The following is a 27,539-nucleotide window of genomic DNA, read 5'->3' as shown; positions in this document are numbered from 1 at the left end:
TTGACCTCAGGGGACAGCAGCGTGGACAAGAGCAACCTCTCAATCACTGGCAATGCCAGGGTGCCTCCTGGAGTGTTATTTGTGTTCATGGTTCACCAGCAAGGGGCGGCCGTGGAGGGACCGTGTCTCGGACACCGATCTTGTACCATGGGCAGGTCAACGGCTGCACTGAGGAATGTTCACCAGACTGCCCTTCACTGGGCAAGCTCAGATCCCAAGACAAGCAGCTGCTTCCTCCTCAACCCATCCAGCCCACTGCCGCCCCCTTCTCCCCAACCCTGGCACCCTTTGTCTCATCTTTCCTCTCTTTTCCCCAACAAGCTGGAGGCTGTGGGCCTTCTTTGAGGCACTTCCCCTTCACTGGGAGGAACACGGCTAATTCACCAGCGGCCATGGCTGAAATCCCACCCTGGAAGCTTCCTCTCCCCCAGGTGGGGGTTCCCCTCTTGACCCTTCCTCAAACGCCCTCCCATTCCTTTGCTTCACCTCCGCTCTGAGGACTCCCGCTGCTGCTGCTGACTTACCCCATCAGACTTTTCCTCTGGCTTCTTCACAGTTACTCATTTTCCCACAGCTACACCAGCCTTTTCCATGGCCCTCCTCAACTCTATTTTTGCGCTGACTGTGGTGGCTCCTGAGATGCCCTCTGCTCCTTCCTGCCCGGGCAGAGAAGGCCCAGCTCCAACCCTGCTGCCTTTGCTCCTGAGCTACCCCCACAAAGTGCCCTTATACAAAGTGTGCATGGTGTGTGCGCGCGCACCTAGAGGACGAGGATGTCTTCATTCTTCCAATCCCTAGGTGTGTGTCATGGCGCACAGGCGACCTAGATCCCCATTTTGTGGGGCTCTTAATCAGTGTTGCCCCAGTGATCCCCTGTAATGAGTAAGAAGCTTCTCAGATGCACAAAACAGCCCCTTCCCTCCCAGCAAACCCCTTCCACTCCTGCGCAGATGAGACCAAGTGCCTCAGAACTGCAGGCACAGGTTGGCCCAATGGTGCCCCCCCCCCCAAGACTTCCCAAAGGTCTGATGATCCCACTCCATTGTACATATTTTATTACAGCTGCTCAGAAGCATTCCTAGGTTCGATGATATTTCTATTTGAACAGCACAGAGACCATCAAGTGTTTCACAAGTGCAATTCATCGGAACCCTCTCAACAGAAAGTTTAGAAACGGGCAAAAATCAGGGCAAGGTGTCCTTAGACCTGCTAGCCTCCTTCCTGTTGCTCGGTCTGAATTGAAATTTGGCATAATTTCCTTGCTTACAGCGCCTTACCTCTCTGCCCTTTGCTGGAGGCTGCCCCGCCTTGCCCCGCTCTGCCCGACGCAGGGACTCTGCTTGTTCACACAGACCAGACGAGCTCAGCCACGGGGCTGAGTTTGGGGGGCCCTCCCTCTGAGTCACTGTGACTGCCCACTTCGCAGGCCTCCGAGCAGCTCTGGGCCAGGAGTGATCACTGACAAGCCGAGCTCTTACAGCCTGGGGAAGAGTCCCTGCTCTCACCCCACAGCTCAAAGGGGGAGCTGAGGCCCACAGCTTTCAGAAGCCGGCCCACCCGCAAGCCTCAGAGACGCAGTTTTTGCGGACATCTGCTCAGGGTCCTGGCTGCCAGGAGGGGGCGCCCGGTCACTCCATCCCTCCCCCGGAGCTTTTCTGCGACACGTCCTGGGTGATGCTGCGCAGCTGGCCCGAGTGCTGGACCAGGAGGGCCATCATCTCCCGCAGGCCCGGGGGCCCGTGGACATCTCCGAGCCCATTGAGCCAGTGCAGAGTCTTTCTCAGCCGCTCCCGAACCACCTTCTGGACCTCGAGCTCGGCCAGCAGCGCGCGCCTGGCGCCCAGCTCCGCCTTGTAGCGGGCCTGCAGCTGCCCCACTTCCTGCTGGAGGAGGCCGAACTCCTCCCTGCTCTGGGGGTGCTTCTCGTGGCTCCTGTCCTCGGGGAGGAGGACGGTGGGGGGGATGCTCAGCACCAGCCGCAGCAGCGCGCGCTCCATCTTGACGAAGAGGCGGTCGAAGCGCTCCTTCATGAAGCGGAGGAAGGTCTCGGTGCTGCTGCGGATCTGGACGGCGCTCAGGTCGCAGCCGGGAAGGTCTCCGGCCTTCTTCAACATGACCTTTTCCACGGCCACCATGACCTCAAACAGGTAGTCCTGGAAGGCGATGTAGATCCTGAGCATGCACGTCTGCGGCGTGAACCCGAAGAACTGGGCCTCGTACAGCATCGGGTTGATGGACATCTCGGCGGGGCGGGAGCCCTCGAGAGGCGCTGACGGTCACCGGCAGATCTGCTGCTCTGGGGGGGCAGAGGGACACGGGCGTAAGATGGAGAGCACAGCGGCCTGCGGGCGGAGGCAAAGCTGGCCCTGAGGCTGGCCCTGACCCCTCCCTGGCGGCACCTAGGGAGGGGGGGGGCTCTGTAAGCTCCAGGACCTGCGCCCTCCTAATCCCTTCCCGGCTGTGCAGACAAAGGCCGAGAAAAGCGGCCCCTGCCCCACTCCTGGGGGGGCACCTTATCTCTGGGCCAACTCCTTCGACTTCCCCCCGTCGCCCCCCAAACTGAATCACACAGACCCCTCCCCAAAACGAGATGGAGGCGTCAGCGGGCCCTTCTAAATCCTCACCCCCTGCCCCCGCCCCCACAGCAGCGGCGCTGGATCCGGTCTCAGTCTCCTCACCCGCCCTTTGAGAAGGGTTCCCTCTTCCGGGAAGGGTCGAGGCGGACTCCAAGTGCCGGACCACTGAGACGCAGGTGCCCCGGTCCCTCTGGCGCCCCTGGGCCAGCGCTCGCACCCGGCGAGAGTACAGTGACAGCTCAGCTGTGATACAAATCCGGATCCGCCCCATCCGGAAAGCGCGCGCCTTTGCGCCCACAGCTTCCTTCAAACTTTCCCCGCGCACGGCTTTGCCTCGCCCCCTCGAGATTGGCATCCTGTAGAGACCAATAAATGAGAATCATTCTGGACGGACCCTCTATTTCACCAATAAGACGCAGGCGAGAGGCGAACGGATCCGCTGGTTGGCTGAGATTGTGTTCCAGCTGGGACATGGCGATTGGTGACCTTCAGGGTTGAGGCGGGACGACGAGCGGCGGTGGGCATTGATTGGCTCATCTAAGCGGCGCTTGGCGTGGTCCGCGAGGCATTTTGGGATTGCTGCCCATCAGAGGCCTCCCATTGGCGCCGCTCGGAAGCTCGAGGCCCGGAAGGAGGCTTCGTGTGTCCCGCCTCCGGCGGCGGAAGCGGAAGCAGCGGCGGCGGCGGCGGCGGCGGCGGTGGCGGCGGCGGCGGCAGCGCCGCGGGCGCGCGGGGCGGGGCGGGCGGGGAAGATGGCGTACCAGAGCCTGAGGCTGGAGTACCTGCAGATCCCGCCCGTGAGCCGCGCGTACACCACGGCCTGCGTGCTCACCACGGCCGCCGTGGTGAGGGGGAGGCCCGGCGGAGGGCGGGGCGGGGTCGGGGCCTGTAAGGGGAGGACGGGCGGGGGCCGGGCCGGGCCGGGGCCGGGCTGAGCCGAGCCGGGTTCTGAAGGCTGCGGAAGCCGGGCCGACCGAGATGGGATGTCTGCCTGACCGGCTGTCTCTTCTTCTCTAGCAACTAGAGTTGATCACCCCCTTCCAGCTCTACTTCAACCCCGAGCTCATCTTCCGGCACTTCCAGGTGAGCGAGGGGACAGCGCGGTTGCCATGGTTCCGTTCCGCCAGACTTGCATTCATTAAGCGCCTGCTGCGTGCCGGGCTTCCCCCTCATCCTACGAACCCCGGGCTGCCTGGCTGACCCCAGTCTTTCCCCTGGGAGGAGCCGCGCGCTTCGGGGAGAAGGTTAAAAGGGAAAGGGTGAGGGCGAAGGTTCTCCTGTTGTGATTTTGTATCCGGAGAGCGGACTGTGGGGGACACGGAAGTATTCCCCCGGGCCGAGATAGGGTCAGGCCCTGAAGGACAGTGCCCCCCTCCCCGTCGGGGGGAAACGTCAGCCTCGGAAAAGAGCTGAAAGAGAGTGACAAGTCCTAGTCTGGACATTTCCCAGGTAACCGTATCTGAGGTCATTTCTTTTTCCCCGTGTTACAGATATGGAGATTAATCACCAATTTCTTGTTCTTTGGACCAGTTGGATTCAACTTTCTATTTAATATGATTTTCTTGTATCCTTTACGGGCCGCCAGACGGTCAGGAAGCCAGTGTTCTGGCCGCAGTTTGACTTTTGTAGACGTTGCCCTGTTAGTCAAGCCCTGATTAAGCACCTACTGTGTGTGCTGGGGATACAGAGGCTGCCGAGGAGCGCCATCTCCGGGGAAGACAGCGTGCCAGCGGTGCCTGCGGATAAAGAGGAGACGCTTCCCGCGGGGCAGGGGCAGAGGAGGGCTTCTGGGCAGGGAGAGCATCCGGGCAAGGGGCAGAAGGCCCGCAGCTGGGAGGTGGGGGCATTTTCTATCTGGAGGCCGTTGGGAGTCCTTGGAGCTCGTGGAGCTGATGAGATGGGACCTGATCCTCTTGGGCTGGAAGACGCCGACCCCGTAGTGGTCCAGGGGTGAGAGGAGAGAAAGGGCCAAGTTTCTACCTCAAGGCACCGGCTGCAAAGCTGGAGGCCTGAGTTTGAATGGGGAAAATGTAAAACTGTAGCTGTGGCTTCCAGATTGTTGAGAGATTATTTGTAAAAAGCGCCTGGTCCGGGCCCCGACACACAGATAATTATCCCACAGGGTGACAGTGATATAGTAAAGAAACAGGAGGGGTCAGGGGGGGCTGGAGACCCAGAGTAAGCTTCTCTTCTGAGAGCGAGGGACCGCCCTGGAGAGCACTGGCTGGAACTCTGCTCACAGGAGACCGGCTCCTTCGAAGCGTGAGGACAGACCCTTCACGCCATCGGCAGTCCAGCCGGGTGGCAGCCAGGTGGGCGCGAGCAGACCCCAGCCCCCTCCTCTGTCTTAGAGGCGTGTTAGGAAAGGAAGGAGGGGCTGCCAGGAGTAGGTGAGGTCATAGAACAGTGTGGCGGGGGGCTCCTCATAAGGAGGAAGACAGGAAGGGGGCATGCCCAAGCCCTTCCCCAAGGGAAGGCGCCCAGAGTCCCCAGCTGCCCTCTGTGGCTTGGTCTGGGGAAGCTGCATCTTTAAGTCCCTGGAGTCCCCCAGTGTGTTCCTCACATTTGTGTTTCTGGACAGTTTTCTTTTTCCTGACTCCACCTTCAGATACCGTTACTGCCGAATGCTCGAAGAAGGCTCTTTCCGAGGCCGGACAGCAGACTTTGTATTTATGTTCCTTTTTGGGGGATTCTTAATGACTGTATCCTTCAGCAGCTGGAAGGAGCCCCGAGAATTTGTGCAGACCCTCTTGTTGCCTGCCCCTGCCAGCCTTTCCAGGCTTGTATGGGGCCTCCAGGGGCACATTGGCTATGAAGCGCCCTCTCTGCAACCTGGGCTCATATCTGTCCTGCGCCCCACCCAAGGCCCGTACTCCAGAGGGGCTGCATCATGACAGAGGCCAGCCTGGAAAGAAGTCTGCTCCTGGAAGGGTGTCATGGGGGGAGAAGGCTCCCCCGCCCCCCCCCCCCCCGGGCCGGGAGGAGGGGGAGGGAGGGACCCAGAGTGTCCGACTGCCCCGCTGACCCTGGTGCTCTCAAGAGCCATGGCTGTGCTCTGGACTCTCCCCCAAAGTTCCCTTGCCCCCTCGATTGTCCACCTGCAATGGTTTTCCTTGACGCCGCCGGTAGCTTTTCGGTTTGTTCGTGAGTTTAGTTTTCTTGGGCCAGGCCTTTACTATCATGCTCGTCTATGTGTGGAGCCGAAGGAATCCATATGTTCGCATGAACTTCTTTGGTCTTCTCAACTTCCAGGCCCCCTTTCTGCCCTGGGTCCTTATGGGCTTTTCCTTGTTACTGGGCAACTCCATCATCGTGGACCTCCTGGGTAAGAGACCCAGGCTGTGCTTTCCCCCCAGAGTCTACTCTCTCTTGGCCAGGTCCACAGGCAGCACAGGCCCGGTGTTTCATTTCTCCCCTCTTTTTCTCCCCTTGTTTTGTGGTTGACTCTAGGAATTGCGGTGGGACACATATATTTTTTTTTGGAAGATGTGTTTCCCAATCAGCCAGGGGGAGCAAGAATTCTGAAAACACCTGCTCTTTTGTGAGTACTCTCTCGCGCCGCATTGGGGGATCCTTATGGGTAGGATCACACCAGTCATCCCACTTAGTGTCAAATGGGGAAGGGGCCGTTCATGCCGGGATCAGGGGATGTGACATTGGAAGATGGCATGGGGCAAGAGCCACGGCCTCCCTCCTTCTATGCTGGCTGAGAGACCCATAGCCCAGGGGGAGGGAGGCTTCTGACAGCAAATTCCTTGCACCGGTGAAGTCACTGGATTGGGGGAAGATAGATTTCCCAGAGAGTAAATGTCACCAGCGATGCTGATGGAGGCAGGTGGAGTCTGGGGGCACTGGAAGCCAGAGGAGGGGGAGGGCCCTGCTCAGAGCTTGGCCCTCAGGCTGGGGTCCTGATGGGAGAGTGCATTCAGGGCTGCTCCACAGGTGGCCGGACCATGGAGGGAGGAAGAGGGAGAGCCATCTCCAGAGACTCGGGGGCATTAGCAGTGCTGGCATTGTTCCGAGGGTCTGTGAGACTGGCAGAAAGTCCAGTAGTCTTCCATGTGAATGCCCCCAAAAGAGAAAATCCCAAGGATGAGGTGGGGGTGGGGAGAGCACAGCCAAACACTAACTTAGGTTAGAGGCCACTGTGGGAGGGGCTCAGGAAGGATGGAGGCCAGAGTCCCCCCGCTGATCCCCACCTTCCAGCCTCATTTGTCCCGAGGTATGTTCTGAGACAGCCAGCGTCCAGGATGGGCAGCCACAGCGGGCACGGACTCGGGTTGTCACCAGGGGCCTGCACGGGCTGTGGGGATACCCAGGGGATGTCTTGGAGGACAGAGCATGAGCGGCACTCGGGGGCCGGGCTGGGGGGGGGGGGGGGGGTCTGTTAGCCTGGGACGGTGGGGCTGGGAGCTGCCCAGATGGGCTGGGTGAAAAGTGTAGCTGCCTCCCTTCCCAAAGCACCTCATCCTGGCTGCCGGCTGGGCCCCAAGACTGTGGGTTGGAGTGCCAGACGGGTCACGTCTGTCATCTGTTTTTAGGAAGGCAATTTTTGATACGCCGGATGAGGATCCGAACTACAACCCCTTACCCGAGGAGCGGCCGGGAGGCTTCGCCTGGGGCGAAGGGCAGCGCCTCGGAGGCTAGGAAGACGGCGTCGAGTGCGAGATCCCCTGGGCAGGAAGGACTCCACGGAGATCTCCTGGGGATGCTTTCACTCTGTGTTTCGGACGTGCGGACACTCTTGGCGGCCCCCAGTTTTAAGTCCAGAAGCACTTTATGCGGCGCCCTGTCTGTGGCCCACCCAGGAGACCTCTCCAGTGGCCGCCTGTGTCCCTCCACTCTGTTTACACTGGTCCTGAAAGCGTCACCCGTGGAGCCAGAGCCTCGGAGGAGCCACGCGTGGCCGGCTCCGGACCCCGTACCCGCTAATGCGCAGGAGGAGGCCGAACTCTCTCCCCTCGCGCTTCTTGGTGGGAGAGCCGCCGTGCGTGGACGGTTCTGAGAGGACCCCAATAAAACTGAATTCATTCTCTCTCCCTGGACTCCAGCCTCTGTGTGTGGTCTTTTAGGGTGGAGTGCGCGTAGCAGTGCTCCCCCGAGCCGGCTGTGGTGGACCGTCTGGAGCTCAGCCCCGCTGCCCAGTGGAGAGCTTGGCTCGGGGGGGAAGAGGGGCCGGGCCCCCCTCACGGGCCTTCGCGGCAGTGCTGGCTAGCCTCTCTCCTCCCTGGTCCTGCCTGACTTCTCCTCCTCTGTCTTCGCTCCTCCACGGTCCGCATCCCCTGTGGGAGTGCGCTTCCAAGGACCCCTTCTCTTCTCCCTCAGGTCTTTCTGGGTAAGTTCACTTCTGAGAAGACTGTCCCCTTGAGAGACCCCTTCGTGTCTCTGTCCCCCCCACCCCTTGTGCCTCCATGACATCGCTGGAAGTGGCGTCTCCCACGTGCCCATGGACCCTTTGATGTCTCTCTGGGTCAGGCGCCAGCCTGTAGCTTCCAGGGCCTTTGGAAGCTCTTGCTCGGAGGCCCAGACCTGGGGGCCGCAACCGGCTGCGTCTTTTGGCACCTGCCATTCCCCATAGGAGCGTGGCGGAGGCTCTAGAACCCACCGGTGTTCCCTGAGTTACTCTGCAGGGGTGTAGGTCTCCCGGGGAGCGGCAGACTAGTGGCAGGGGCAGCTTCCATGTTTGCCATGCACTCGGGCAGTCGTGGGTTCCACGACTTTTCCAGACGGCCTGGAGAGGACTAATGTCCACCTCAGGAACAATAGATGACATTTCTCTCGATACCTGGGAAATCGCCTAGAGAGATGCCCTCCCCTCCCCTCATTGACCTTGGGAGTGTTGGGAGACCGATGACTGGGCCGGTGACGGCTGTGGCCCGTCCTGAACGTTTCTGTGCTTTCCTGACATTTCCTGCTTATGTTCCAGTCTGTAACTCCTTAGAAATTGGGCCGAGGCTTGAAACGGGTGAATCTGACAGATGGTTCTCAGTATTCACTTCCTCCACTTCGGACTGGATTTGGAACTGGGAGAACAGGGCCCCAGCGTGCTCGTGTAATTGTAGCTGCTGGGGAAAAGGGGGGACAAAGGGAGAAGGCTCGAGTCTTCGGGACAGCTTCTCGGCGCCACTTCCACATTTAGAGACCCGGACCCTCGCTGCCTCCACGTAAAGTCAAGGGGGCATCTGGGTTTTACTGAAATGAAGGATTTCTTCCCGTCTCCAGGGACAGATTAAATGCAGGCCAAAAAAAACTTGGGTTGTGGAGAGATGGAATCCGTTGTATTCAACCGGTCCCCCGCTGACCTTGGAATCTGGGGCCATGCACCTGGTGGTCTGGTGGGCTTGATCCCCCCACCCTGACCCAGGCTAGCTCTGTAGCAGTCACACGGCCGAGTCCCTGACTCTGTTGATATTGGTGATGGGGTTTTGGGCCAGGGATCTTCCCTTCCAGAGTCTGTAAAGGGCTCGTCTTACCCCTCATCTCCTCACCTGATTGGGGAGATGGGGTTTCCTTTATCTATATTAAAGAGCATTCTGCAAGATTGCCTCAAAGGACACTCCCTGGACCCTGACTTGGTTAGCTCCCTCCCCGCCTCGTAGGTTTGCTAAGCTCCCCAAGTCTCTCCATGGAGGCTGCCGGCTTCAGGCCTCGCTCACTAGAATCTTGTCTCCGTGTCTGTCCCCGGGCCTGGGCTCTGGCTCCTGGGGACTCATTGGCCTTTTATGGGAGAAGCTGGGATTGTGCCGCCTGTGGCCCCACATTTCTCAGCACTGGCCTTTGTCCTTAGCTTGCAGACAGGTGCGGGTCCTGGGCTTGAACTTGGATTCTTCAGGGCGGTTTTCACCTTTGGGACCGAGGGTCTTCCTTTTCCTTCCAGAGCCTGTAAAGGGCTCGTCTTGCCCCTCATCTCACCTGATTGGGGGGACGGGGTCTGCTGCCAGGGAAGGACCCCCTCCTCAGCACCATTGCCCTGGGTGCCCCCCATCCTCCCCAGTCTTTTGCTGCCTAGGAGGGACAGCAGCCAAGCTTCTCGAGCCCAGGAGCTGGTCTTCGTTCTGCCTCTGCTTGCCCATGGCTCACCGAGAGCCCTGGGACTCCTGCTTCTTACCCCTCGGACCCCATTCTTCCAGAGCACGTCTCAGTGAGGCCTCCTGCCCGCACTGGGCCAGACCCCGACGGAAGGCCGAGGCCCTGAGCACCTTGAGGCCCGAGGCCTTTCCCGAGCGCCGACGTCTCGGGGTGGTTGGCTGCGGCTGGGCGGGCGGCTTGGTCTGTCTGACACGCTCTGTCTGTTCTTCTCTGTTTCCATGTCTGCAGGCCTTCCCACCAGGAGGCCTAGGGGAGGCGAGGCTGGCTGCTGAGCCTCTGGCTGCAGGAAGGGTCTCGGGCGCCACGCCACCTTTTCTCAACGGCGTAGAAACGACTCTGGTTTGCCGCAAAGCCGCCACCCTCCCTCGCCAAGGCTTGGGACGTCCCCAGCGCTCCTTCATCACTAAAGTGTTTGGTTTCCGTCCCCTTCTCCATCGTGGCACTGTTGGCTCAGAAGCCGCCCAGCACGTTGGGGGCATGTGCCAGTGCGTGGCTCGCGATGGTTCAGAGCCACGCTTCCCAGGATACCCGTCCGTCCTGTGCGTGTCTGACAAGTGGGCAGGATCCGGCGTTAATTTAAAGACTTGCAGCCTTCTACCAGGAAGGAAGGAAAGAATGGAGGGAGGAAGGAAGGAGAAAGGGAGAGGGAGAAGGAAGGATGGAAGGGATTTTACAAATTGTTTTGTGATCATTGAGACGGTCTCGTTCCCTTCCAAATCTACCCCTTCTGCCTCCGAAGATGAAGCGGAATCAGTCAGCCTGAACAGGAGGCACGCCGACCCTGCCCCGCCGCGCGCCAGCCTCCCTCTGTGAGTGTAGCGTCCCCCTCCCAGCTCCCCGTTCCTCCAGGCCAGTGAGGGAGGAGATGTTAGGCGGGCTCGTCCATCCTTTCCGCAGGTAGCGCTGCCGTTGCTCTCGTGGGCGGCGCTTCTGCTCACTGGTGGCGGCTTCTTGGGGTCCTGGAAATCGCAGGCCTCTGAGTCCCTGTGTGTTTCTTGCAGCATAACGCTTGCCGTAGCCTTGACGCTGTAGCTGATCCCCCCGGGGTTGGGGGGGGCTGCTCAGTTCGCAGCTCTTTGCTACCACGGAAGGTTCAGTAACGAATGTCTGGGTGCGTCGGGCTTTTTTCTGTCTGTGACCTGGCGTACCCAACGGGACCCGTGTCACTCACAGACCTTTCGGCCACTCCTGGCGTCCTTCCAGATCGTTCCCCACCACGGGCAGACCGGCACGCATCCCTCCCAGCGCCGCGCAGGGCTGTGATGAAAACCCAAGTTCCTCACTTGGCCATTTCTTTGGTTAGTGCTTTGGGGCCTTCCTTCTCCAGGCTGTCCATAGATCATCTTCCTTTAGAAAATCGCCCATCGCTTTTGGCTACTGGGTTTGGAGAGCAGCTCCCGGGCTCCTTTTTGTGGGGATGAGCCCTTTGTCCGAGGTGCTTCTCCCCTTTCTCGTGCTTGCTGTGGACGCCGTCCCTGCCAGAGTTTCGTTTTGTCTTTGCCATCTCCTCCACCCCGTGTTTTGTTTTTAAAGAGACCCAGAAACATTCCCTTTGTTAGGTGGTGTCAGATCCCCCCTCTTGCTGCTTTCCCAACCTCAGGGTTCTGGGCCACGTCCATCCCGCCCGTGCCCCCGACTCCCGCTCCTCCCACGTGCTGTGGCGATACCCGTGTTCTCCCCCCCCCGGGCCGCAGACTGGTGTCCATGCCCGTGACAGCCGTTGTCAGGGAACTCCAGACTCGGAGCGTTCACATGACAAAGGACTCCGACTTGCAAGTTGTCTGGGTCACTCCAGGAACCTTTCCCTTCCCCACACTTGTGGGCAGTCCCCCATCTTTTCAGCTTTAATTTTTGTCCCAGCTCATCGTCCAAGATCTGTGAAAAGTTCTTTTGATATATAATAACTATCTCCATGTTATTAACCCTCCGTATTTTATTTTGTGCATTTAAAAATGATTCTGGGAAGAGGCCCAGAGATGTCCCCTGCCTGCCTGAGGCGCCGTGAAGCCATAAAGGGGCCTAGGGGTCCAGTTCACTGGCCTTGGGCACTTTTCTGCCTCCTTGCCTGTGGGCGCAGGGAGGAGGCGCATCTGGGCTGCAAGGGTCTCCCCCCCCCCACACCCCAAGGGCAGGGAACATCCTGCATGGCCCGGGAAAGAGCACAGGTGCGTAGCCTTTGGAGGACATTGTTTCCGGGGGCCGTGCCCTCTGCCGAGTCCCTCGTCGGCCAAGCGCCCGACGATGCGGGTGGGAGGCTGTGAACGTCCTTCCTGGGTCCTCACAAGCGTTTCGCCCCCATGGCTAATTCAGGCCGTTGTTTAACGTTCTCTCGTTGGCTTTTCGTTTTGGGAAGCGGCGAGATTTAATGTTGGTTCTTGGCGCGTAAGCCACAGTCGGGTTCCCAGCGGTCTTTCTGCGCTGGTAGGAGGGAACCCGCTGCCCCCTGACTCGGGACCCCTGCTGAGATGGCAGTGTCCCCACAATATGGCAGCGAAGCTTTGGGTCACGGTTTTTTCTTCTGTGTCCCTGGCACTTAGCACGGGCTCTTCATTAGTGGCCGGCAGTGGCCGGGTCCTCGGCCATCCCGTTTCCTACTGCGTCTCCGCTGGGCAGAGCTGGCCGAGCTCTGGAACTGGACACCGAGCCCTGCGCCGCCCTGGGACCCACTCTTCTTCCCCTCACTTGGTTCCATTCTCAAGGTCACGATTGGACCTGCAAGGTTCTGGAAGGCCATTGTGGCCAGTTCTGAAGTCTCTCCTGGACAGGGCCGTCCGATGGCCTCGCTGACCCCCTACGGGACCCACTGGGCTTCCTGGGAGATTGCAGTGACCGGGCCTTCTTGTCCTTCCAGAAGTGCTCCATGGGGAGCCCCCACCCCATCCGGCCGGACCACAGTTCAGCTCAGCAGCCCCCCATTCAGCTGTTCTCACAGTCTCATGGTCCGGCCTTCAGCGGGAAACCCTTCGTACCTGAAGGATTTATTTTGGGGAAGCACGAACAGATGTCCTGGCAGCTGAGACCCAGTTCCCCGGGGTCTGCCTCTGGGCCCAAAGGCACGCGCTGAGCATCTTTTCTGTAGGATGGGCCGCCCGAGGCTTGGTCATGGCCACTGGACTGGCCCTCCTGGGACGTGGGCTCCCGGCTCCGCACGTGGCCCTTTGCCCCAAGTCCCGGGTGCGCTGCCCCAGCGGCGACCACGGCCCCTGTCGCTAGCGATCCTCGGTGGCTGCAGCCGGTCCTGCGCGTCGGCTCCTTCCCGTCTCCCCAGGGGTGGGCAGCTTTGTCCGCTCGCTGGTCACTGACCAGACGGTCCCGGGGAAGCCGCCAGAGGAATCCTTGTTGGCGGGCCCTGGGGGCCCCTGCCCATGTCCCGAGGAGGCGCTGGAGGAAGATGCCAAGCAGAAGCCTGGTGAAAAGCACGGCCCCGAGATGCCCCCTCCCCACGCAGCCTGGAACATTCTCTCCTCTGCCAGGGCACCCAAGAATCAGCTCTGAGCTGGCATGGAGCCTTGGGGGAAGGCCGAGCCTGCCACAAGCCTGACACCCAATGCCAACCAGGGGGCCCTGCCCCTCTCTGCTTCTGTCTGTCTGCCAAGGCCCCCTGGTCCTGCTCCAAGTGTGCCTGGTGTTCCTTCTTGGCTATTTCCAGGCGGGCAGCCTCCCGGGCAGAACTGGGCCTGGGGCTGGCGCGTCCTCGCTACGTGGGGGCTCACTTTTGTATTTGTGTCCTGGGCGTGGCCATGTCCATAGAAATGCCCCCCCGACCCATGCCCTCCCAGGTTCCTGCCAGAACCTTCCCCGGCCTCCTCACTTGCACTTTTCACAGCTTGGCCCAGCGTGAATTCGCTCCTCAACCCCCGCTTCTCCCACCATATGACAAATGGAGGTCGGCCACTAGGAGCCTCTGCCCCCTTCCTCTCAGCACCAGCGGCCCCCGCCCCAGCCAGCCCCTCCCTTCTAGTCTTCCCCAAGAGCGCGCCCCGTCCATCGTCCCTTCCCTCCGCCTTCCAGTACACCCGGGTCTTGCCTCCGACTCCTCACGCCGTGACCCGCCGCTGTCTCCCCCTCACTGCTCAAGTCCTGGGAATGACCCGTCGCGTTCCGCCTTGTCTCCCTGCCTGCTCCCTGTACGACCCCGTCCTGGGCGGGGACCGGCCCCTGGTCTCCCGCAGCTTCCTCTGACGGCCGGTTTCAGCCCCCCTTCTCTGACCTCTCCACAGCTTCTCCCAGGGCTATGGGGGTGAACAGCAAGTCAAAGATGGAGCCCGGAGGCGCCGGCCAGGGACGGGACGCACCGGACTGGTAAGGATGCCTCCCTTTGCAAAGGGCTGTAAGCGGAGCAGATGCAAAGCGAGAAGCTGGGCAAGGAGACCCGCTGCTTGGGGCCCGCAGGGACGGGTGACGGGGCCAGGAGAGCAAGTGTCACGGCTCACTTTCCCAGAAGCCCAGAAGCTGTTCGCAAACAGCCCAAGTCTGAGCCCTGGTAAATCTGATATCAGAGTCGGAATAAGACTCTGTTGGTGATTAAAGTGGGGGCAGAGAGCTGCTGGGGCGGGGAGAAGACATCCTTAGCGCAGATTAAAAAGGTGTGCTCAAGGGAGATGAGCCAGGAATCGGGGGGCGGGCCCAAGGGAGACCCCCAACAAAAGTAAAAGTGGTAGCAGTTGGGGGAGCAGAGGCTGCTGCGAACCGCGGACAGAGAAGCAGAGGAACGCTTGTGGAAACGCCCTGGCACAGAGGCCTGAGGGGAGGGCTGCCTCAGTTTACCCGGTCAGTAAGTGCCAGGCCCTGGGACTACAGTCACTGCCCTCCAGGAGCTCACAGACCAAGGGGGGAGAATGTACAGGATAAGCAGGAAGTAACAAAAGGAGGAAGTGGGGTCTTGGCTGGGGCTCCCAGCAGGGCTGGGTAGCCAGAGAATGGCCAGAGCTGTGGCCCAGACAGGAGGCGGGGGGCGCGGGATGGAGGGTTAGGATGCCCATGAAGGGCTTTGAAAACGAAATAGCATTTTGTATTTGCTCCTGCAGGCAATAGGGAGCCACCGGAACTGAGCTTGTTGAGCTTCAGCCCAGGTCCTGGGGCAAAAAGAGCATCAGAGAGCTGACCTCAGGAGACCAGACCCCAGAAGGGGAAGGAACAGACCCGGTGGCAGCGGTTTTGCAGAGTCTCCCCCAGGCCATCCCTCCACAGCCGGATGGAAGGGCTGGCCATTGGCTGGACAGAGTCCCCTCCTCTGGCCCTTGCAGAGAATTTGAGCTGAGGACCCCCTTTAGTGTGACCCCTCCCTGCTCCTCTGCCACAGGACAGTCATGATGGGCTAGATTTCTGGCTTCTCCCCGCTGTCAGTCATCTCAGACAAACGGCTCGCCCAGGAGGACGCGCCACACTTTGGGTGCGCGTGGAGTCATGGCAAGGAGGAAGCCAAGGGGACTGAATGAGAAGGGTGCATCCGCCAAGGGACCCACTCAGCAGGTGGGCGGCACTTGGGAAGGGGAGCGGGGCAGCGGGAGGTCGCCGGCAGGAGGAGGGTCTTGTGGTGCTCGGCCCCGGGCTCCCCTCCTGCCTGACTTTTGTGCCGTTCTTCCCACTGACACTCCAGTGCTCCCTCGGTCATTTTAGTAAATGCCTTTGTTTTGAGCCGATTGTCTCCGCCGGCTGACTGTTGTAAGCGAGCTCACAGGGGCCCCTTGTCTGGATGTGACCCACAGCGCCCCCCGCCCCGCTCTCCAGCCTGTGACTTCGTGAGGACCAGTGGGAGGGGCTGGCGGTCCTGCGCCATTTCTGTGGTGAGTGTGGCTGGGCCGCCATGTGCCCTTCCGCCTCCGCAAATGCCACAGCCTTCCGTGGTGCCCTCTGGGGACGCTCCCAGGGAACAGATGGGGGCTGTCTCCTCTAAGGGAAGCATGGGGGCAGGGGCAGGAGACCCCAAGATCCCCTTAGGAGCCAAGATCTCAGGTCCCGCCCCGAAGAGGACGAAGAGGGGAGAGAACGTTCCCTGTTGGAGGAGCCCTCGGCCTCCCAATGAGGGCCAGGTTGGCCACTAGCCCCGAGCTGCAGCGGCTGCACCAGCGCACAGAAACCATGGGCTGTCCAGGCGTTCTTTGGAGCGTTTATTCCTTTTTTATTTTTTTATCTAGAGCATTCGATGATTACTGGTCAGTCCACAAGCCTTTATTAAGTACTCCCTCTGCTTGGCGCGCTCAGACAGGACTCAACCCAGGGAAAGGCAGCCCCCACCCTCCCAGAGTTTGCCATCTAGCCTGGGGAGAGGCCGGCCACAGGAGTCCCGAGAGGGAGGCTTGGGAGGGGGGCGCCACGAGGGCTTCCGGCCTGGGCCAGGTGGGCTCCGGGTCAAGGGGGCCCCTTTGGGGAGCTGCCTCCGCTTTGGGGCAGATGGGACCCCCAGTGGATCTGGGGTGGTCTGTGGCGCCCCCTCCTCCCTCCACTCTCTGGGCAGCGCTTCTCCCCACCTCAGGCTTAGGCTGCAGCCCGCTGCTCTGACAGTGTTTGATGGAGGGTGCGGGTCCCCTTTCCTGGCCGCTGCAGCTGGGTCGCACGGCCCTGAACAAAGGCGTACGGATCCATAACTGAAGGGCGAGGAGGGTCCCGAGGCCCAGGCACTGTGCCCCTGGGGGCACGGCTGAGGAGGCATCTGGTCAGCCTTCACCTCTGGCCGGGCAGCCCACCAAACCTCCCAAGAGCTGCCTTGTGGGCGCTGGGGAAGAGCAGAAGCCCCGGCCCTCTGAACTGGCCATTTGGCTCCGGCCTGCCAGAGGGAATGCCAGGGCCCCAGCGGAGGGGAGAAGGGATCCCCATCGCCCCCTCGGCCCCGGAGGGGCCACTCTCCTGCAGGGAGGCCGGCTCCCTGGTCCTTCACCCACCGCTGCCCCTGGAGATTCCCTCCTCTGCCCGGTCTTTCACTTCTCCAAACTGCCCTGTAACTCCCAACCAGGCGGTCTCCATTGCGGCCTCCCACCCCTGCCCGGCACTTCTAGCGCGTCTCCCGCGCCGGGAGCTCCGCACTCCGGGACTGAGCTATTTTCTCCGCTGGGTGAGACTCCCGGGCCTCCCGTTCTCCTGTTCCCTCGCAGGTCGGACCCCAAAATAAAACACCTGCCGCGGTCCCCTTGGCCCTTTCTCAGCATGCCCTCTTCTCCCCTTCTCCCGGCCACGGGCACGGGGACCCTCGGGCCGGCCCCAGCCAAGACCTCGCTCCCTTATGCCTGGACTACTGCAGTAGTGCGGGGGGTCTCCCCGGCCCCTCCCCGGTTCATCCTCCGAAGGGACCTTCCTAAAGCTAGTTCCAACCACGTCACCTCCCGCCTCCAGGACCAAATCCGAGCCCTCCGCCGGACATTCAAAGCCTTTCCCACTCACCGCCACCCCCTCCCTTCCTAGACCTGCTGAAATTCTCGCTCTTGTCCGGACTAGTTTTGTTTTTGTTGGGGGGGAGGGGAGGGGGAGAGAAACAGTCCCTCAGACGGTTCCCCAGCTGTGAAGTGAGTCTAACAGGGCCCAGGCTCAAATGAGAGCACAGGAAAGCTCCGCGTAAGGTGCCCAGGCGCTTAACGTGGGGGAATCCTTGGACACACCCTTTCGGGACGCCACGTGGTGCTGCTCCCTAGCCGAGGCACGGTCCGGGCTGGGTAATGGTCCCGCCCAGCTGTCGCTGGCCAGGGTTCGAGGTGACCCCCGCGGGAGGGAGAGCTGGAGCCCGCCGCTGCGCGAAAATCCCAGGACTACAAATCCCAGCAAGCATCGCGCTCCTCTTTCCTCCCGCAGCCGCCGCACCTAGAGCTCATCGCCCCGCCCCCGCCTCCCCGGGTTCTCTTGCCCAGGAGCATTTCGGGAACCAGCCCTCGTGCGCAGACGCGCGCCACCTCCCCGCGCGCTGCTCCCCAGCGATGCCGGAGGAGCACGGCCCTCCTCCGGCCAAGCGCTTCCGGGCCGGCCCCGGGTTCCCCGGGAGCCGCGGCGCTATGCTGCCCGGGGGCCGCCGGCCGCCACTGGGAGCCGAGGCCCTGGAGCGTCAGCGTCGGAGTCTGCCCATCTTCACGGCGCGCGGGCCGCTGCTGGCCCGCCTGCGAAGCGTCGAGTGCGCCGTGCTCATTGGTAAGGCCCGGGGCCGGTGCGAGCGATCGAGCGCCCCCTGCTGGCTGGAGGGCGGAGGAAAGGGGAGATGCGCGCTCGCGAAGCGAGACTTGAGGAGGAGAGTGCGCGTGCTCAGTGAGAACTCTGAGACTTGCCTGGGCCGGTTGGAAGCAGCGGGGGGGGGGAAACGACCCGTTATGAAGGGCTTCGAATGGCGAACAGCTTTTTTGTGGTAGATTTCGGAAGCCATAGGGAGCCGCTGGAGTTTATCGGGGTTGGGATGGGGGGAACCTGCTCCTTAGGAATACCGCTCCAGTGATTCTAGGATGGATTGGAGCGGGGAGACTTGAAGCAGGAGGACCCCCAGCAGTTCCTGCAGTGACCAGGGCCAGGGAGAGGAGGGGGCTGTTGGAGAGATGGCGCGGAGGTGAAATTAAACAGACGTTCTCGTGAAACTGACCAGAGCTGCAGCAGAGGTGCATTCACCGCCAGGTGAAATTGACTGGCACCTGTTGGGCAGGTTGGGGTGCGAGGGGGAGGGGCCCAGGGGGTTCCTGGGTGTGAGCCTGGGGGACTGGAGGAAAGATAACCTAGCTTAGACGCCCGGGGGGCCCCGGATAGAGGGGCCGGGACTCCTCCGCATAGAGATGGGAGAGCATTAGTGGCCTTGGTGTTGTGTTGCCTGAAGGCTCGCAGAGCAGCTTACATCGGTTTGGACTTCATTAAAAGCTGTGAAGTAGGTGTTGAGAACTGAGACCAGCGAGGTTGGGTTCCCAGCCCCCCAACTAATAAGTATGGGTCTTCCTGACTAGTCACTGGGCCTCCCAGCCTCAGAGGACCCAGGCGAGGACCTTGGGGTCTGCTCCCCATGGACGCTGAGCCCACAAAAGAAACCCAGCTCGCAAATCCCCGGAGACGAGGCTGTCCAGCGAAGGGTGGTCGCCTGTGTCCCAGGCAGAGAATGAGAAAGATGAAGCTTGAGGGAAAAACTGAAGAGATTCCTGGCGTTTAAGAGGCCGCCAGATTGCCAAGGGCTCCCCAGCGAGTGAGAAGAGAGCAACGGAAGTTGGGAGGGCTTTTTTCCAGAGGCTGCTGAGAGAGGACGAGAGTAGAGGCTGGGCTCGTTTGCAGTCCAAGGAGAGATGAGAAATTGGAGAATGGGGTGGATGGTTTCAGGGGCTCTGGGACAGGAGGTAAAAAGATGAGGGCACCACAGGCTGTGTGTGTGGTGGGGGATGATGTCAAGGACTTTGGGCGTATGTGGTAGGGGAGAAGCTCACGTCTCAGACAAGTGCGAGAGCGCTGGCTTGGTTGGCGAGCGGAGAGAAGGGTAGAGAACTCAGTGGGCCTGGGCACAGCGGAGTTCATTGATTGTCTTTTCTGTTGTGGGGTCAGGGCCTGAAGGAGATAGGAGAGACTGAAGAGGGAGTGGGTTCAAATCCTTCTAGAAATCTCCTCGACATGAGGTTTTCTTTTAGAGCTCAGATTGCTTCTGGGAATGTCCCAGCCTCCATCATTGATCTGGGGGGCTTCAGAGGCTTATAGAATCTCAAGTCAAATAGGGTATTCTGGTGGGGTGACGAGAGGCATCCTTCCCTTTTACCTTCGGCCTGGGGTTTTTTATTTTGAAGGAAACCAGGGATTCTGAGAAGCTATGCTAAGAAGGTGGGACAGCAAGTTGGCCAGCGTGGTTTTTATTAATGACTCTTCGTGACCCTACTGCCGGTTTTCTTGGCAAAGATACTGGAGGGGTTCATCATCTCCTTCTCTAGCTCATTTGACTGATGAGGAAATTGAGGCAGAGTAGTTGTGTGACTTGTCCAGAATCACCTTGCTAGGAAGTCTCTGAGGCCAGATTTGAACTCAAGGAGATGAGTCTCCCTGACTCCACTGGGCCATCCAGTCTCCTGGGGTGAGTGGAGGCAAGTAAAGTATGAGACAACTAAAAATGGCCATGAAGGGATTTAAAAGCCAAAAAAGAAGTTTGTGTTTCTTCCTGGGAGTTGTCTTAGGGCCCACGTGCTTAGAGAAGCTCGTTTCTTCCTTTGTGCATCTGAAATCGGAACGTCCCCTCTCAGGATGAGTCATGTCTGTGTGTGAGACCCTGGAGCAAGCCCTTGTGGCCCCTGAGCTCGAGGGCCAGTGCCAGCCCCTCATTCCCCTCTGTTCTCTGACCTGTTAGTGGTCTTCGCCCTAACTCTGCAACCCCAATGTGGTCCCCAGTTGAACTCTCGTGACGAAAGGCATTCTCCTGTTCCCTTCTCCAGGGGAAACTGGTTCGGGGAAGACCACGCAAATCCCCCAGTACCTTTACGAGGCGGGCCTGGGCCGCCAAGGCGTGATCGCCGTGACTCAGCCTCGCCGAGTTGCCGCCATCTCCCTGGCCGCCAGAGTCTCCGAGGAAAAGAGGACAGAACTGGGCAAGCTGGTGGGTAGTTTGTCTGGAATGGGGGCCTGATCTGGGTTTCTCTTCTTTAGCTGGGTTGGCCCCCGGGCCCGGACTCCAGCTGGGGCAGCTCTGGCTCTGGGCTGGTCGCTCCGAAGTCATCGCCCTTCCCGTTACAGATGTGGAAACCGAGGCTCGAACATCAATGGAGCCAGAAGTCAAAGCCTGTGGCTTCCCGGGGGCCGGCTGTTGGCCTCTGGCTCAGCTTCCCTCCTTGCAGGTGGGCTACTCTGTCCGCTTTGATGACGTCACTTCTGAGGACACCAGAATCCTCTTCCTCACGGACGGGATGCTGCTTCGGGAAGCCATGGCCGATGCTCTGCTGCGCAGGTACAGCTTCGTCATTCTGGATGAGGCTCACGAGCGGACCATCCACACGGACGTGCTCCTGGGCGTGGTGAAGTCGGCCCAGCGCCGCAGGAAGGAGCTGAGGAAGCCTCCGCTCAGAGTGAGTCGGGCGGCCGGGCCTCGGGATGGGCCGCGCGCTGCCTCCCTGCCTCCCTGAGCCACCTCGTCCCCTAGGTCCTCGTCATGTCGGCCACCATGGACGTGGACCTCTTCTCGCGCTACTTCGACGGTGCCCCCGTTCTCTACGTGGAGGGGCGGCAATTTCCCATCCAGGTTTACTACACCAAACAGCCGCAGAGCGATTACCTCCACGCCGCCCTGGTGTCCATCTTCCAGATTCACCAGGTGGGGTTCCCGGGGAGCAGAGAGGGTCCTTGTGGGCCAGGGAGGTGAGGAGAGAGACTGGGTCAGGGTGCTCCCTTCCTGCCCTGGGGCTGGCTGGGACCTGCCAGCAGGCAGGGGCCTGCTAATCCTAACCCCGCCTCCACCCAGGAAGCTCCGCCTTCTCAGGACATCCTGGTGTTCCTCACTGGTCAGGAAGAGATCGAGGCCCTTTGCAAGGCCTGCCGAGATATAGCACGGCACCTGCCCGAGGGCTGCCCGCTGATGCTGGTGCTGCCGCTCTACGCCTCCCTCCCCAGCTCCCAGCAGCTCAGGGTCTTCCAGGGGGCCCCCAAGGTCAGTATGGCAGAAGGCAGCCTCGACACTCGATCGCGGGGCGTCTCCTGGCCGAGGGGAGGTTGGAGGGGGGCTTCCCGGCAGCTCGGCTCCTGCTCTCCTCCCCCTTGCCTTCCTACAGCTGTGCTCTGAGACGGCCCAGAAGGTGGCTACAGGGTTCATCCCCCGCTCCCCATGACCCCTTCCTAATGAGCATTGGCGCTCCAGGCTTGTACCCGCCTGCCATGGACCCATGGGGGGGAGACTGGGCCAGCCCAGAGGGACTTCCAGCCACGGGCCCAAATCACTCTTCATCCTTCAGGGCTCTCGCAAAGTGATCGTTTCCACCAACATCGCGGAAACCTCCATCACCATCGCCGGCATCAAGCACGTGATCGACACGGGCATGGTCAAGGCCAAGAGGTTTAATCCCGGTGAGTCTCGGCAGGGGTGGGGGGAGAGAGAGACAGACACACACACACAGACTCCCTCCCTCTGCCCCAGTCCTCTCCAGGCTGGTTCCCTCAGGCCCAGGTTCAAGGCCCTGCTTCCCCTCGGTTCCCTTCCCTGCGTCCTTCCTCACGGGACCCGCCAGACCGCCCAGGGGTGCGCTGGAGGTGGTGACGGCGCCAACTTCATCCTTCCCAGAGAGCGGCCTCGAGGTGCTGGCTGTCCAGCGGGTGTCCAAGACGCAGGCCTGGCAGCGGACGGGGCGGGCCGGCCGTGAGGACAGCGGGTCCTGCTACCGCCTCTACACGGAGGACGAGTTCGACAAGTTTGACAAGATGACGATTCCAGAGATCCAGAGGTGCGAAGGGCCCCCCGCTGCTCCGGCACCCTTTCCTTGGCTCGGGTTGGCGCCCCTCCCTGCGGACTGCCGGCCTCAGAGAGGGGTCGGTGACTGGGCTTCTTCCTAGGTGTAACCTGGCCAGCGTCCTCCTGCAGCTCCTGGCCCTGCGCGTCCCCAACGTCCTCACTTTTGACTTCATGTCTAAACCGTCCCCAGGTGAGCGCGGGACCTTTGCGGGAGGCCCCGGGCCAGGCAGGGGCCGGATCTCAGGAGACCCCGGGCTCCTCCCTGTACTCTGTCCCCTTAGATCATCTCCAGGCCGCGCTGGAGCAGCTGGAGCTGCTGGGGGCCATCCAGCAGAAGAAGGACGAACCACTAGGGCTGACCCCGATTGGAAGAAAGATGGCGGCCTTCCCTTTGGAGCCCAAGTTTGCCAAAGTAAATCCCTGCTGGGGCCACGGGCCCGCTTCTCGGGTCCTTCCTCTCCAAAGGCCCTGGCCCTGTGGAGGCCCGCGGTCCGGGCCTCAGCAGCTCCCCATTTGTCCTTTGCAGACCATCCTTCTCTCCCCCAAATTCCACTGCACAGAAGAGATACTGACCATTGTTTCCCTGCTGTCTGTGGACAGTGTCCTGCACAACCCCCCTTCGCGGCGTGATGAGGTGCAGTGCGCCAGGAAGAAGTTCGTCTCCAGCGAGGGGGACCACCTGACCCTGCTCAATGTGTACCGAGCCTTCCGAAACGTGGGCGGGAACAAGGTAGGCCCTTGGGGTGGGGCCACAGCCTGGACACCCCCAGCCTGAGCTTGGGACTAGAAACCGGCCGGCCGGCCCCCCGCCACCTCGCTGCTTGGCGGGCCCGGGTCATGGCAGTGCAGGCCGTGGTCTGCCCCGCTAGTCCAGCACCTCTCTGCTGGGGGGGCACGCTCAGCCATCCAGGCCGGCAACAAGCCTGATTGTCGGGGGCTGCCGGGGTTTGGGCCGAGGCTGGGATGCACCGTGGGATTGGCCGCCTCTGCCCTGGCCAAGGGAAGGGTGGTGAGGGGGGGCCAGGACGGCCGCTGGAGCAGGCTGGGGAAGCCGTGGCTTGCCTGGTGGCCTCCTGGGCCTGGGAGGGCTCTGAGCTCGCTCGCTCATCCCCAGGAATGGTGCCGAGAGAATTTTGTCAACGGCAAGAACATGACGCTTGTGGCCGAAGTCCGAGCCCAGCTCCGGGACATTTGCATCAAGGTAACGCTGGGGGGGAGGGGGAGCGGTGCCCCACAGCAGAGCCTCTGAGCGTCCGGGGGGCCCAAGCCTCAGCCTGTTCTTCAGGTCTCGGGACTGCGGGGGCCATTGCGGGCTTGGGCCATCAGGGTTAGCTAAGAGGTGGCCGGTTTGCTCGGTGCTCCCTGCTGCTGGGGAGCCCATCGAGGCCCACGGCTTTAAACGCTTTGGGCAGCCAGGCAGCCACAGCCGATCATCTGGCCGATTCTTCCGGACCCTTCTCCAGGCCCAGCTGCTCCTCCTAAACTGTGGGCCCCCAGAGCAAAGGGGCTGACTTCCTAGTTATGTGCGTCCGAGCCAAGGTTTCCTGCTGCGGCCAGGGCCGTCTTTGGTCCTGAATATCTGGCCAATGGATGGCTCCCAAGGAGGAGGTCAGGCCGGTGACCTTGCGCGGGTCGCCTCGCTGCAGTCCAGCTCTGCCCCAAGTCTCGTCCGTGCTTTAGGCTCAAGGGGGCGAGGGGCCCTCACAAGTCCAGTGGGACTTGAGGGGAATCCTTTCAAGCAGACTGTTGGTCCCTAAGGCCCCCTCTTTGGGGCTCCGGCCCATCAGGAACTGTCACTTCCAGCCAAGGTTTCCGTCTGGTTTCCTCAAACATAGGGTCAGATTTGGCCGGGTGTGCGTTTGAATGGGGGTGACGCAGGGCAGGCTGCCCCCAGGTGGTCTCTGGCAGCGGTGGCGCCTGTAATAGCTCCCAAGTAATCTGTCCCAGAGAGACCCAGGCACGGGAGCGCGTCTTCCACGGAGGAGTTCCTGCCCCGGGCAGACGCACCGGGAGCCTCGTCCTGGAGACCAGAGTGTGCTGGCTCATCCCCTGCACCTCCAGGCCGAGCCTAGGTTTCCCTTTCTCGTCAGGAAAGCCTCGAGAAAGCCCATAGTGGGGGAGAAAACGAAGTCTGCAGGACTGGCTGAGGGAACCCGACAACAGGCCAGTGCACATCGTGGGGCCTTAGGTTTGGCATCTTTGGGGGATCGCTGACTGTGGCCTGCCCTTACCTCAGCCCGAGGAGGGGCCACCCGTGCCGGCCCCTGCCTCCTCCTGAGCAGCAGTCCTCCTTTTGTTGGCAACCTTCCCTCTCCCCCCGGCAAGCCTCCCAGAGCTCGAGCCTCCAGCTGGCCTCCCTCCTAGCCGCCTCCTGTCCACATCTACTCTCCTGGATCTTTGTAGCCTTTTCCTCCTCGTCCGCACTCTCTTTTTGCAGCTTGACCCTCTGTAGGGAACCTCAGGCCCTTGGCTCCGGTGCTGAAGGTCTCTGCTCTCAGCTGAACTTGCAGCGTCCTGGTGGGACGGGGGTCCCAGCAGCAGCACAGTAGAGCGGCCTCCTGATCCCAGGCTCAGCCCGGGAGGTCGCTCCCCTCCCTTTGACAGGAGGATCTGAGGGGGACCAGGCAGCTGGGACACAGGGCCCTGGGGAGAATCGGGGGATCACGGGCCGTCTTTCTCCTCTTCCCGGACAGATGGCAATGCCCATCGAGTCTTCGCGGGCCGACACGGGCAACATCCGCCGATGTCTGGCACACGGCCTTTTCATGAACACGGCCGAGCTTCAGCCCGACGGCAGCTACGTCACCGTGGACACCCGCCAGCCGGTGTCCATCCACCCGTCCTCCGTGCTCTTCCACTGCAAACCGGCCTGCGTCACCTACAACGAGCTGCTGTCCACCAACAAGTGCTACATGAGGGACCTCTGTGTGGTCGACGCAGACTGGCTCTACGACGCGGCCCCTGACTACTTCCGGAGGAAGATGAGGGCTGCCCGGAGCTGAGCGGGGCGAGGGGCCGGGCAGGAGGGTGGGGCTCATCGCTGGTTGGTGGGCAGCAGTCTTGTCTTGCTTGGCTCCAGTTTTTATCTGTATACAGTTTTTCAATTAAAGATGCAATAAATTTACTTTTGTAACATTTGTACAAAAGAGGTGATCCCTTTGGACTGAGCTCATCCAGCGGGCTTGCTGGGCGTCCCGGGATGGGTGTGAGCACTGTGTGTGGTGGGGGTGGAGAGAGGCGCTGGGGAGCCCGGGGTGTTCTCCCGGTCCCCATTTGGCCCCCTCACTGCTGCTGGCGACGGCCCTTCTCTAAGCTCCAGCGTCTAGTAGAGAGCCTCACCCGCCTTCTCATCTCCTTTGATCCTTCCAGCATCCCTGGGCTAGGAGCTGTCGTGCCCATTTCTGTGCTGTGGGAACTGAGGCCGGCGGAGCAGATGAGACTTTCCCGGCGCAGGGGCAGGTAGCAAAGGCCGCCTTCCTGGCTCATGGTCCGGCACTCTGGATGTTACTGGCGGTTATTCTTGCTCGGGTGTCCCCGGGGAGCCGTGGGTGCATTCACCGCCTCGCTCGGCCCCTTGCCACACAGACCTCCCCAGACTCCGCAGTCCCTGGCGGCTCCTGCTCTGTCCTTGCTCAGCACCTGCTCGGCCCTGTGCCAGGCTTCAGGATGCACTTCAGCAGGTAGACGGGGGGACTGATGGTGAGAGCCCCCCCCGCTCCCCCTTCCCCCAGAGAAGCTGTAGAACTTGGGTCGGATGGGCCTGTGCCTCCGTTGCATTTCATTTTATTTTTATTTTCCTTTTATTTTCCCTGAGGCAGTCGGAGTTAAGTGACTTGGCTGGGGTCCCACAGCCAGGAAGTGTTGTGTCTGAGGTCAAATTTGCACTCAGGTCCTCCTGACTTCTGGGCTGTGCTTTCTCCACTGCGCCCTCTAGCAGCCCCATCCTTCACTGGGTGTGAGGGTCCGAGCCTGCAGCTCTTGGATCCCAGAAGTCTTCGGGGCGCATAGAGTGCTGCTGGAGGACCAACTCTGCTGGGCCCCAGGCAAAGACACCCTGGATGCTTATGAGAAGGCGCACGGATGTGAACTGGGAAGGGGGAAGGGGCAAAGGGAGAGAGAGATGGAGGTCCGCAGGCCCAGGCAGGCCGACAGGGAGGACCGTGCTTGCGGTTCCCTCGGGCGGACGTTCTTAAGTCACCTACCTGACCCAGGAGGGCCTCATCCACCCACAGGGCCATAGCTCACTCACAAATGGGCCACCTGCACCATCTGCCATAATCTGCTGGCCAACCTCCCTCTATCACCATCGTGACCTGCAGATTCTCCCCTGCTCTGGTCTTCTCTTCTGCTCATCATGAGCCCCGGCGGTCCCTCAGTGACCCCTGTTCTCTGCACTGGCCTTTCCTGAATCCCTCCCCTGACTCATCAGATCCCCGACCAGGCCCAGCCAAGCCTTGTCCCAACATGCGTCCCCTTGATCCCTTCACCTGTGCAGCTGGACGCTCCCCCCGTGCTGCCCCTGCGACCTCCCTGGGCCCTCCTGCCGCTTGGCAGTTGTGCACCTCTCTGCTTAGCGCCCCCCTCCCCCCTGTCCTTCCCTTCTCACATGGTGAAGTGGTCTCACCCCAACCAAGCCCAGTCCCCCTCCATCCCCCTCCCCTCATGGTCCCCACTCTGACTTCAGCCTCTCGGGCTCTGTCTCTGCTGCCCAGAAACATCCTGATAAAATCCTCTCCGCTTCCTTAGCCCCTGCTAACCCTGCCATCTTCTGCCTGTTATAGCTAAACTTGGAGAACAGATGCCCACAAAAGTGCTTCTGACTGCCGCCCCCTAGTCTGGCTCCTGGCCTTGTGGGGTCCCCAAAACCGCTGTCCCCAAAGTGAGCTCAGTCCATCGGTCCTTTGTGAATGCCAGGTTTTCATGGCACTGCTCCCTCCTGGTTCTCCTCAGACTGGACCTCGGTTTCCATTGTGGAATTGGGCCTCGCTTGCTGACCTTGGGTGCCCCTGCCCCCTCTGCCCTTGCTGGCTGCCCTCAGCTGTCTCATACATTGAATGAACAAATCTGTGCTGACCTTCCCTTGCCTGTCCCAGCCTCTCTGTCACCCTCTACCTTCACATCCCAGCTTCCTCCTGGACATCTTGAGCCACGTGTCTAGTGTAATCTCTAAAATGTGATGTTTCCTGGTGAGGTTTTCTTGGGGGCTCTGGAGGCAATCCTAAATTAGATAACTATTGTCTCATCAATTCTACTGACTTCGTACTTATAAGAATCCTTGGTTTCAGGGTCAGAGTTCTGGCCCATTAACAGTCCAGCTTGTCCGGTGCCCTCTCCATCTCAGCAGGAGCCCATCTTTCTCCCCCCTTTCTAAGTTCCCTAGTACCCCAATTTCGCTGTCAGGCTTGGCTCTTGGTTGTCATCACGTGTCAGCTCAGCGGGCAGTGGATGACTGCAGTGTAACATCTGTGTCTCTCCCAGTCAACACTGGCCGTCACTCATCCCTGCCCTGCTGCAAG

The 27,539-nt window shown here is 60.9% G+C and overlaps 3 protein-coding genes across 4 annotated transcripts; 2 read left to right on the top strand and 1 right to left on the bottom strand.

Moving 5' to 3' along the window:
• Window positions 1–1,038: 1,038 nt before the first annotated feature.
• Window positions 1,039–2,918, bottom strand: MIS12 (MIS12 kinetochore complex component). The gene is made up of 2 exons (XM_051991482.1): window positions 2,679–2,918; window positions 1,039–2,296 (listed from the first exon to the last, which is right to left on the bottom strand). Exon 2 carries the CDS (start codon window positions 2,238–2,240, stop codon window positions 1,629–1,631), a length of 612 nt encoding a protein of 203 aa, XP_051847442.1. The 5' UTR covers window positions 2,241–2,296; window positions 2,679–2,918; the 3' UTR covers window positions 1,039–1,628.
• A 360-nt stretch (window positions 2,919–3,278) lies between these two features.
• DERL2 (derlin 2) lies at window positions 3,279–7,621 on the top strand. Its single transcript, XM_051991479.1, has 7 exons — window positions 3,279–3,421; window positions 3,594–3,659; window positions 4,067–4,140; window positions 5,185–5,278; window positions 5,706–5,901; window positions 6,027–6,117; window positions 7,118–7,621. The coding sequence occupies exons 1-7, from the start codon at window positions 3,329–3,331 to the stop codon at window positions 7,221–7,223; spliced, it is 720 nt and encodes a 239-aa protein (XP_051847439.1). The 5' UTR covers window positions 3,279–3,328; the 3' UTR covers window positions 7,224–7,621.
• Window positions 7,622–17,525: 9,904 nt separating this feature from the next.
• On the top strand, window positions 17,526–25,169 carry DHX33 (DEAH-box helicase 33). 2 transcript variants are annotated; one of them, XM_051991474.1, is made up of 12 exons: window positions 17,526–17,777; window positions 20,024–20,184; window positions 20,423–20,650; window positions 20,725–20,895; window positions 21,043–21,228; window positions 21,530–21,641; window positions 21,856–22,015; window positions 22,125–22,213; window positions 22,305–22,435; window positions 22,550–22,753; window positions 23,138–23,224; window positions 24,717–25,169. In XM_051991474.1, the coding sequence occupies exons 1-12, from the start codon at window positions 17,570–17,572 to the stop codon at window positions 25,023–25,025; spliced, it is 2,046 nt and encodes a 681-aa protein (XP_051847434.1). In that variant the 5' UTR covers window positions 17,526–17,569; the 3' UTR covers window positions 25,026–25,169. The 2 variants fall into 2 exon arrangements, with proteins under 2 accessions (XP_051847434.1, XP_051847436.1); XM_051991476.1 differs by lacking the exon at window positions 17,526–17,777 and adding an exon at window positions 18,045–18,248 and having other exon boundaries at window positions 20,322–20,650.
• The last annotated feature ends 2,370 nt before the right edge of the window (window positions 25,170–27,539 follow it).

Source organism: Antechinus flavipes, chromosome 3, assembly GCF_016432865.1.
Source record: "Antechinus flavipes isolate AdamAnt ecotype Samford, QLD, Australia chromosome 3, AdamAnt_v2, whole genome shotgun sequence".
NCBI lineage: Eukaryota > Metazoa > Chordata > Mammalia > Dasyuromorphia > Dasyuridae > Antechinus > Antechinus flavipes.
Note: the sequence above shows the minus strand (reverse complement) of the source record. Positions and strands in the feature narration are given on the sequence as shown.

What these genes read in the sequence shown, in the direction of transcription:
- MIS12 (XM_051991482.1), bottom strand. Translation starts at nt 2,240, where the DNA reads ATGTCCATCAACCCGATGCTGTACGAGGCCCAGTTCTTCGGGTTCACG.
- DERL2 (XM_051991479.1), top strand. Translation starts at nt 3,329, where the DNA reads ATGGCGTACCAGAGCCTGAGGCTGGAGTACCTGCAGATCCCGCCCGTG. An exon ending in CTATTTAATATGATTTTCTT is followed by an intron (nt 4,141 to 5,184) that starts GTATCCTTTACG and finishes CTCCACCTTCAG; the next exon opens with ATACCGTTACTGCCGAATGC. An exon ending in CATCATCGTGGACCTCCTGG is followed by an intron (nt 5,902 to 6,026) that starts GTAAGAGACCCA and finishes GGTTGACTCTAG; the next exon opens with GAATTGCGGTGGGACACATA.
- DHX33 (XM_051991474.1), top strand. Translation starts at nt 17,570, where the DNA reads ATGCCGGAGGAGCACGGCCCTCCTCCGGCCAAGCGCTTCCGGGCCGGC. An exon ending in GGACAGAACTGGGCAAGCTG is followed by an intron (nt 20,185 to 20,422) that starts GTGGGTAGTTTG and finishes CCCTCCTTGCAG; the next exon opens with GTGGGCTACTCTGTCCGCTT. An exon ending in GAAACGTGGGCGGGAACAAG is followed by an intron (nt 22,754 to 23,137) that starts GTAGGCCCTTGG and finishes GCTCATCCCCAG; the next exon opens with GAATGGTGCCGAGAGAATTT.